The sequence below is a fragment of the Plasmodium gonderi genome (genome assembly GCF_002157705.1).
Source record: "Plasmodium gonderi DNA, contig: Pgo-contig_42, whole genome shotgun sequence".
In the NCBI taxonomy this organism is placed as follows: domain Eukaryota; phylum Apicomplexa; class Aconoidasida; order Haemosporida; family Plasmodiidae; genus Plasmodium; species Plasmodium gonderi.
Window position 1 is genome coordinate 4,462 of NW_021628976.1, and position 9,868 is coordinate 14,329.

General features: G+C 18.9%; 1 protein-coding gene across 1 annotated transcript; it reads right to left on the minus strand.

Annotated features, from left to right (window-relative positions):
* Window positions 1-812: 812 nt before the first annotated feature.
* On the minus strand, window positions 813-1,987 carry PGO_000445 (variable surface protein; the record flags this gene model as incomplete). Its single annotated transcript, XM_028690772.1, has 3 exons — window positions 813-980; window positions 1,101-1,844; window positions 1,973-1,987. 3 exons carry the CDS (start codon window positions 1,985-1,987, stop codon window positions 813-815), a joined length of 927 nt encoding a protein of 308 aa, XP_028546573.1.
* Between the last annotated feature and the right edge of the window lie 7,881 nt (window positions 1,988-9,868).

The following is a 9,868-nucleotide window of genomic DNA, read 5'->3' on the forward strand; positions in this document are numbered from 1 at the left end:
TATTGGTTACAATAATATTAATATCTATAAAGAAGTAAGTATATAAAGAACATTATGATATTAGTCCATTGTTTTACCTTATGTATCAAAACATGATATATTCAACGCTAATAAAGATAAATTATTTTAGGTATCACTATAGTTCCATTATAATAAAATATCTACAAAGTAGAGAACCATAATACATGAATTCTGAAAAATAATTGTGAAAATACATAAACTCTGAAAAAAAATAATACTTGTAAGTAGTAAATATGATGCAATAATTTCATACATATATATGTGTAAAAAATAATATAAAAGATATATAAATTAGTTTTTATAATTTATTAGATCTAAAGTTAATATAGTATATATAATAAAATTAAAATATTTTTATGTATTTTTTACACAGCTAATTTAGGAATTATTAATATTTAATGAAATTCATGAAAAATCAGAAATCACTTATAGAGCACAATATATATTTAAGCATCATATAAATTTATATAAATCAAATTGATAATCTTCATTCTTTTTACATATAATAATAAGAATAATATGTCAAAAATTTATGTGTGAATGTATAAACCCTTTTCACAAACACAAAAAAAAAAAATTTAATTCAGCGTTCTTAGATATAAATTCAAATATAATATAGTAACTCAATGAAATATTATTTCGATAAACTTACGTATTATTATTTTTTATTATTTTTCATTGTCTATGAATTTTTTTTTATTACACAATATATTTGATGGAAAATTTCTGAAAATATTTTGATTACATTATTCTATATGCGCTTAAAGAAAAAATTTTAATGAAAAACATATTTAATCGTCAATATAATGGGAACTATATAAGACATTATAATTACTATTACAAAATATATTGTTATATATTTCTGAGTTTTCCGTTTTACGCCATTCTTCCGTGAAACCAGGGCACCTATTTATTATCTTTTTTATTTTACGATACAAGCATGAATTATATGGAAGGAACTAATTTGTAATAAAAAAAAATTACATATTAAATAAGTATTAATATTATAATTTGTTTTTTCTATGTTTTTAAACACATCTTTTTATTATATAAGTATATATATGAACATCACATTTAACCTTATAAATTATAAATAATAAAGCGGGTATTATTAATATTAGTATAGTTGATATTATAGCAGTTTTTCTTTTACTAATTCTGGTGGATGTTATATTTTTCCTTTCAATTTTTTTACTATGTAACTCTTTGTGTTTAACATTAAAACAATCATGATTTAATTTTTGTAGATTGATGAATTCATTTTTAATATTGTTTAATGCCTCACAATAAGAACATTCCCTACTAGAGTTACAGGTTTTATTATAGCTTTCATATTTATTTGAACATTCATTAATACAATCGCACTTATTTTTGCAAGTTGAACATGAATTTTCTATGCATTGAATCTTTTTATAAATGTCATATAAGTTGTTGAGTTTTGTGAATTCTTCTTCTAAAATTACTTTATACTTGTAATATCTGCATATGTTATTAGAATTTTTATGTAGTGCATTAAACAATGCCTTATAAATATTGCTTGTATATTGACTTATACCATTAGCATTAAATTCATTATGCAGCCAATAATATAAGAAAAAACAATTTGCTTCTTCCCAATATCCATATTCAATATTATAATTCGGTTTTATTCTTGATGCAAATGACAAGGCTTTCATGCATCTATCTTCTGAGAATTTAAGATATATATTATTATATCCCCCAATACCTCCATTAGGAAAGCAATACTTATATTCTAAACCCCGAATTAGGTCGTTATTTTTTAAATTTTCATTATGCTTTGGAAATTCTTTTACTAATTCGTACTGAAGAAAAAATAATGAACGCATAAAAAATATAAGAATTCCCTAAACAAATAATTATATTACATATGAAATAAATAACATATTTATATTATAACTCTATAAATTCTACATTATTAACAACAATTTACATTAAATTTATCCATCGAATATATTATTATATATTTTGACGATTATCTAATGACAATATCTTTGTTTTTTAATATATATAAACATATATATATATTTAAAACACAAATAAAATATAAGAAAGAGTTAGATTAATATTTTTTATATTATAAAATTGATGAAAATTGATATAAATATCATAATTTATCAATGATTACACTACTGTTTATGAAGTATGAAATACAAGCGGCATGTAATATTCAGTATTAATTATTTTATAACAGAATCGAATTGTATAAATACTTTATATAGAAAAAAAACGTTACAATGTTTTAAATGCATAACATTAACATTTTCATGATAAATAAAAATAAAATAATTTTACTAATTATCTGAATAATATATATACATATAATACTAATATACATTATTATTTAGAATATATACAATTAAATATTTTCTATTCACTTATAAAAATCTGCAGGGATTAATAATTATATCCAGGGTAACATGTTTACGTTTTAATTATTTGCTTTATTGCTATTTAATTATTGAATTAAATAATTTATATTATATTTAATGATATAACCCCTATTTAGATGAATTCCTTATATTTATAATTAGGAATTTTTATTCTTACCATAATAAATTATAATATTTAGAAAAATTTTAAAATTTGATGTAAATACTTCATATGAGCATTTTTACTCATTTATTTCTTTTTGAATTATTTATACACTTAGACATATTTGTTGTATAATAAAAAAAGCATTGCTTTCTATTAATTGCAGAAGATCATTTTACTCTTATATATATATACACAATAGAAATGTGGGTTACATATAAAATGTACAATATTTATGTAATTCCCACAATTTTAATATTTTTTCATTTTAATATATCAAGCTATATAATCGCATAATATAATAATAAAAGAGTGTTGGATAATTAATAAATATAAAACATACTGTATTTATATGTTTTTTTAAATATAATAGTACAATATTTGAAAATTAAAGAATATAATTCTTTTTAATATTTTCACTAATTCAATATTAAAATAGGGAAACTGTAAATTATTATATACTTCCGCATACAATTTAAACATTAATAGAAATAACATTTTTTTTTTTAATTCAAAATATGCTTATCATATCGTTTTAAACAATATTATATATTGTGATTTCATTTAAAATTACAAAATATGTAAAAAATTATTCCAATTTATCGCTTAAATAAATATTTATTTTTATGGTTTTGGAGAGACATAAAAACATAGAAGCAATATTAGGAAAGGTGCAACACATGTTGAATAATTTTTTTTATGCTGTTAATTACATGGTCTAATATTTGATAATAGATATAAATAGAAATTAAATAATTATATTTCAAATATTTATATTTTTTTACTTTCATATTTATGTTATGCTATTGTTATTTCTCATAAATATATGATATCTTTAATGTTTCATTTAATACCCTGTATTAGAATATTTACATGCCTGTTTCTTCCAATATATACTATATGTGACATTTAATTTATATGGTAATTATGTATATATAAAGTATATTTTTAAGAATATTTATATTATATCCACAGATATATTATATTTAAAAATTGATAAATACATATATATATGATTTATTATCGTTAATATTATATTAGGCTCTATATATTCAAGAACATGTATCTGATATACATTTGAAAAATTAATAAATTTCTACAATTTCGTATTAAAAGAATACACATTTACTAATGAATAAATAAATGTTATACATTAATTAATATAAGCACTATAATCTAGTAATATATTATTTTATTATGATATTGTAATTCGTGTAAAAAATATATTTGAAAAAAGCTTAATTTAAAAGGTTCTCTCCTTATGTATTTTTTTTTTCAATTATTATTTAATGAATAATTCAAGACAATATTACTGATTTTAATTTCGTCCTATTTACATTAAGTATTTATAAATAAAAATAATAACATGAGTATAAGGTTAATAATCATGAAAGAATATAAAATATATGTTTTAGGTTTAGGGTACAGGGTTTAGGTTTCAGGGGGCTAGGGTTCGGTTTTTGTTGCTCAGCTTTTTTGGTTCATGGCTAAGAGATTTTAATTTTCAGTTGTTATTTTGATGTTTTCCTTTTTATGTGTTAGTTTTATATTTTATATTCATATTTTTGGTTATGTTTTAAGTTTTATGATTTAGAATTCTGGATTTTCGTTTATATATATGGTTTAGCTTATGATTTAATTATTGTATACACGTTATTGTGTTTCAGGCTTTAGGATTTAACGTTTAGTGTTCATGTTATTATATTAATGATTTAATATTTTATATTTTGTAGTTCTTTTACGTTTTAATTTTTTTTTGTACTTTTTTTTTTTCCTTTTATATTAATATGTTATGTATTATATTTATAATTTTTTTTCTGTGTTTCTTTAATTAATATAATCTATATCATATATATAATTATATTTTATTCTTTTTGTATACATATTAAATATATATACTTATCTATGTAACTGATTTTATATATACTATCTATATATATATAATATATCGTGATATTTTGTTGAATATAATTATTATGTTATATTTAATAAATATAACTTTTTTAAATATATTTTATTTCTTTATTAATTATATTTTCTTATATTTATAATTATATATTATTAATATATATACTTTATTTATTCAGTTATATTTGTAAAAATATTATATGTATTTTATTTATATATTCTTAATTGTTACGTAAATGTCCTTTTATTGTAGGTTATTATTTTTATGCACTTTTTATATATTTCAATTTTGGTACGTCAAAAAAATACAGGATCTAATAATCAGTTTTTATATAATTCAATTTGGTTATGTTGTATGCTGAACTATTTTAAAATTAAATATTTTTTAAATAATTTATTTTATAATTTTCTTTTTTTGCATTATGTTTTATTAAGTTAAAATTTTACAATCATAATATCTTTAATTATATATTTATAGTTTTTGCATTAAATTGTGTAGATTATATATGTATAATTCTATAATTATAAAATAATTTTTATATTAAAATAATTATTTAAATTTATATTTGTATTAAAATACATAATGTAGTGTATTGTTTATATTAGATATGAAATCGCCATTTAATCTGAATTATATTAGTATATATATACTTTATCACATCATACATTAAAATTCAATAATATATATAAAATTCATTTCAAATATATGAAAATAATATTTTCGAAGCCACATTATATATTAATATGGTTAAAATCTTGTTCTATTTTATTCAATAATATTAATTACTATACTTTGATTTGTATTATATATAATGTTTATAACTCCTATCCTGTGTGTATTAAAATCTTTTATTATGTAAACAAGCAATATTTATGTTAATCACAAAATAAGCATATGAATTACGATGATTAGATGTTACATTTTTTAATATATTCATAATTAGTAGTAATGTTATGATATTGATTTATACCTTCTTATATGTTGTGATATATTATAGAATAAAAGTGTAATAATAAAAACATTATTTCAATGTTACTTATATATTTTTAAATTAATTTTATACATGTGTTAATAAATGCGGAATCATAATTAGTAATAACGAGGATAGAAACGTAAGCATCTTTTATTACTTTAATTGCAAATAATATTTTTATATTATCCAAGTGAAATTTTTGTTGCATATATTAATGAAAGTCCTAAATTTTTGCATCATTATAATCGTAATCATAGGTATTTACTGGGATTATATTTTTCTTTCATTTAAAAATTAGTTCTTATTCATAATCATTTATACAATTATAATTATATGATTTAAAATATAGTACATTAAACAAATGCTATACTATTCCATATCTTATTTGTTGTATGTATAATTAAGCTGTTATTTCACGTAGAATTTTCAAATAAAATTTATATTTCTAATAAATAAACCGTAAATTATTATCTACATATATTGAAGTATACAATATTCATATAATATGAATGATATAATTCTATAATTTTTACCCCTCGATTCAAAATAATGAATATAGTAATATAACGTATTATGTAAAAATATGTATTGTGTAATAAAAATATGATTCATTAGATTTATATATACATAATACAATTATATTGGAAAAAATTTTAATGCATTACATTTATACATATTTTTAAGCTTGATGCATCCTTAGAACTATATAGTCAAGAATTATATAAAATATAAAAATGCTATATATTAATTAAAACAGAAAAAAAGAGAGGATAAATAAAACAATTAAATAGCCTTAAATGAAACATAAACATACAAAGTAATGATTGTATCATGTACATCCATATAGAAATATAACATGTAATATAATTTTATATAGTAATGTCATAAATGGAGAAAAATATAATATGTGTACAATTAAATTATACGCTTGTAATTTTTAAAAAACTATAATTCATGAATTATTATGAATAAGTGCATACAATAAATGGAAATACATTTTTTAAATATATTACGTAGTTAAATAGAACTTTATATATTTAATTAATTCGTATCATTTTCAATGATTGTTTGTAAATCTTTATATTTTTGTATTTTTTTATGTAGAACGTTAACATTTTTTTTATTATAATCACTTTTATAACATGAAAACGCATAATCCGTAAAAAAGGCAACATAAGAATACGATATATTCCATAAAATTATACAATGTATTTTTATTTACTATTTATACAAATAATGTATATATTTATATTATTATATTGCTTTTTTACAAAAATTATTATACAATATGAACAAATCCATTTTAACAATCATTTTATATATTGCAACGATTATTTCATTATTATATGAATATTTTCACAGATATCACATCCGAATATTTTTCATGCAGTCATTCTTACAATGTTTTAATAAAGGAATTTCTTTTTCATGTAATTTAAATACAAAAATAGGAAGAATTTTGTAACATATTATAACTTCTATTTCTAGATATATAGTTATACATTTTTGATTCTTCCATTATTTTTTTTTCTCCATCTACATTATACTCTCCACATATTTCCCTTAATATTGCACGTCTAATATGTGAACAAAATGTCATGATCGTATTAATAATTTTAAAAAAAATTATTAATTATTAGATGATCTTTTTAAATAGTTTAGAATCTTTAACTTATTGTATATATATATATTTATAATATCATAAACTACGATATAATGATCCTATAATAAAGTATATTAATAATAATAATCAATTTGTAATGGGAACTACAATATAATAACATAAATGTGGTAACAATTCTGAAGTGTTATTGACAAAAGTAATATCTAACTCTTTTTCATAATATTAGCTTCTTATATTTTTAATACATTAAAAGTATACTTATTGTATGTGGGTCCATATGAAAACATGAGGAGCTTATACATGTAAACATGTTCATATGAACAATTACACTGATGTTATTTGTAGCATTTATAATTTTTTATATTACTATTATTAGTGCTAATATGATATATATCTTTGAGATTTTTTAATTCAACCATTGTAAATTTTACATCATAATAGTATATATTCCCCATTTTTATAAATTAATTATTATGCACATTGATCAATTCATAATAAAATTCATTGATGCACTCACCTTCTATTATCTTATCGTTATAACGTATATATAGCCGGTAGTAGAACTATTAACATTCATCTTTTTTTAGAGTGTTGTTAGAATTTTCATATATGTAATGCAAATTATCAATAGCTTGGGGGAATTTTTTTTTTTAACATTGAAATTAATAGTGTTATAACTTCCATTCACCTGTACCTTCACATTCAGTTTTTCAATAATCATGAACATCACCTTTATTTTCACCCATAATTTTATTATATTAAGAGAATAAATCTATAAACATCTACTAAAAAGAGTAATAATGTGCCAATAATATATATTGCTAAGCGTGTTATTATAGCAAATAAAGAAAACGTAACATACATATACTATAGTTTTGTGATTTCTCTTGTAATAGGACAAACATATAACACTTCTTATTATCTCAAAACTGTGCTTATTAAGAAAAATTAAATAATGCTATAAAATTAATGAAAAGAAAATAATAATTTTGAGAAGAAATATAAGTAATCTTAAGATATTAAATGCTTAAAAATTTTATAATTAGTATATTCACAAAGAAATATCAAAGTTTCGCATAATAATTAATTTTAATACTACTAAAAATGTATAAGTAATAATTATTTTGTATATAATATATTATATAATTCTATAAAATTATAATGCATAAATGGAAAACAAATATATATTACTATGATAATGAAAAAATGATATGTCCTGCTAAATATAATATTAATATCACATTGCTTTACATAAATAAAATGCTTGCTTATATAAGGCTAATTTTTCAAAGTTTAATAGTTTCTTTATTCTTAAATAAAAAAAATAGAAGCTTAATTTAATAATAATAATTTACTTAAATACTGTATTATCAAAATACTATGTATGTTTTAATGACTTAGTGTAATATGTCTTTTAATATGAGAATCACATACAATATAATATTGTGACACACGTTTTTGCATATGTACTAGTGATTTCTTCATTATAAACATAGGTATATAATGTATTGATAATAATATGCTATGAAATATGTTTTCAAAATTATACACATATTATTATATCTACACATGTAAATATTTAATATAAAAATTTGATTTATTTACTTTTGAATATATGAGTATGGAGACACCATATTTATATCATCATGTTTTGCTTTGTGCCTAATAATCTAAACACATAATAAGGAAGAATTAGATCAAGCAAATAATTCAATAATCTAAAAATATATTTAACTTATTATATCCATAGTAAATAATTTCCAGAAGTATTGACTTTTAGCATTTTATGTATATATATTTATTCTTTTTTATAAAAAATATAGCAAGTAATTAAACAATTAAACATATAATACGAAATATTATATTCGAACATGTGCTAGTGCAAAAATTAGAGTATATAAACTGTTGAATTAATAAAATAAGGATAATTATGTGTATATAATAATTTCCATTTATGCTTTTATTATTATGAGCCCTGTTATAATATTTATGTTTTTATTATAATTATGCTCATCATAAGCATATTAAATCTGTCTTATATATATTGAGAAAATTATAAATGCAGTACAGAAAAAATCCTTATAATTTAGAATAAAATTTATTTAATTCATACAAAAATAATGTTGTCTCAGAAAATAATTTTTTCATTTGTGAATTCTTCCTCAATACTAATTTTTTTAGATATATTAAAATTAAAGATTTTTGCATTATATAAATTTATAATTATTTAAATTTACTTACTCTTCCATATACAAAATTACTATATATTATAGAATCTATAATAATTAATGTAAGAAAATAATGTATTAGATAGGTACTTCCATGCTATGTATTTTCCATTTCATTTGATTATTTTTTTATTTTGTGCAACAAAATATAGGTTTTTAATTTTATTTACATACTCAGATAAAGCAAGAATGAAATCATTAATTTGTCTTATATGCTTAATATTAGTGTTGCATTCATATATATACTATTTCTTTACCCTTCACTTATCTAATTGTAACATGTTCCATTATATAAAACCACTAAATTTAGCTGACAATTATTTTATTTTATTTTTTTTTTTCATTTTCTTCGACTTGCATACCCTTGATATTAAAAAAGAACCATAAAATGTACACTAAATTAAAGAAATTGTATGACATATTTATGTGTAGTATATTTTTTCCATATAATTATTTGCTAATTGTAGCATAAATTATCACATAAAATAAATTTAACAAATGAAGTAAATTTTTAAACACATAAACGATAAATCAAATCATCAGCATTAAAAAATATTATA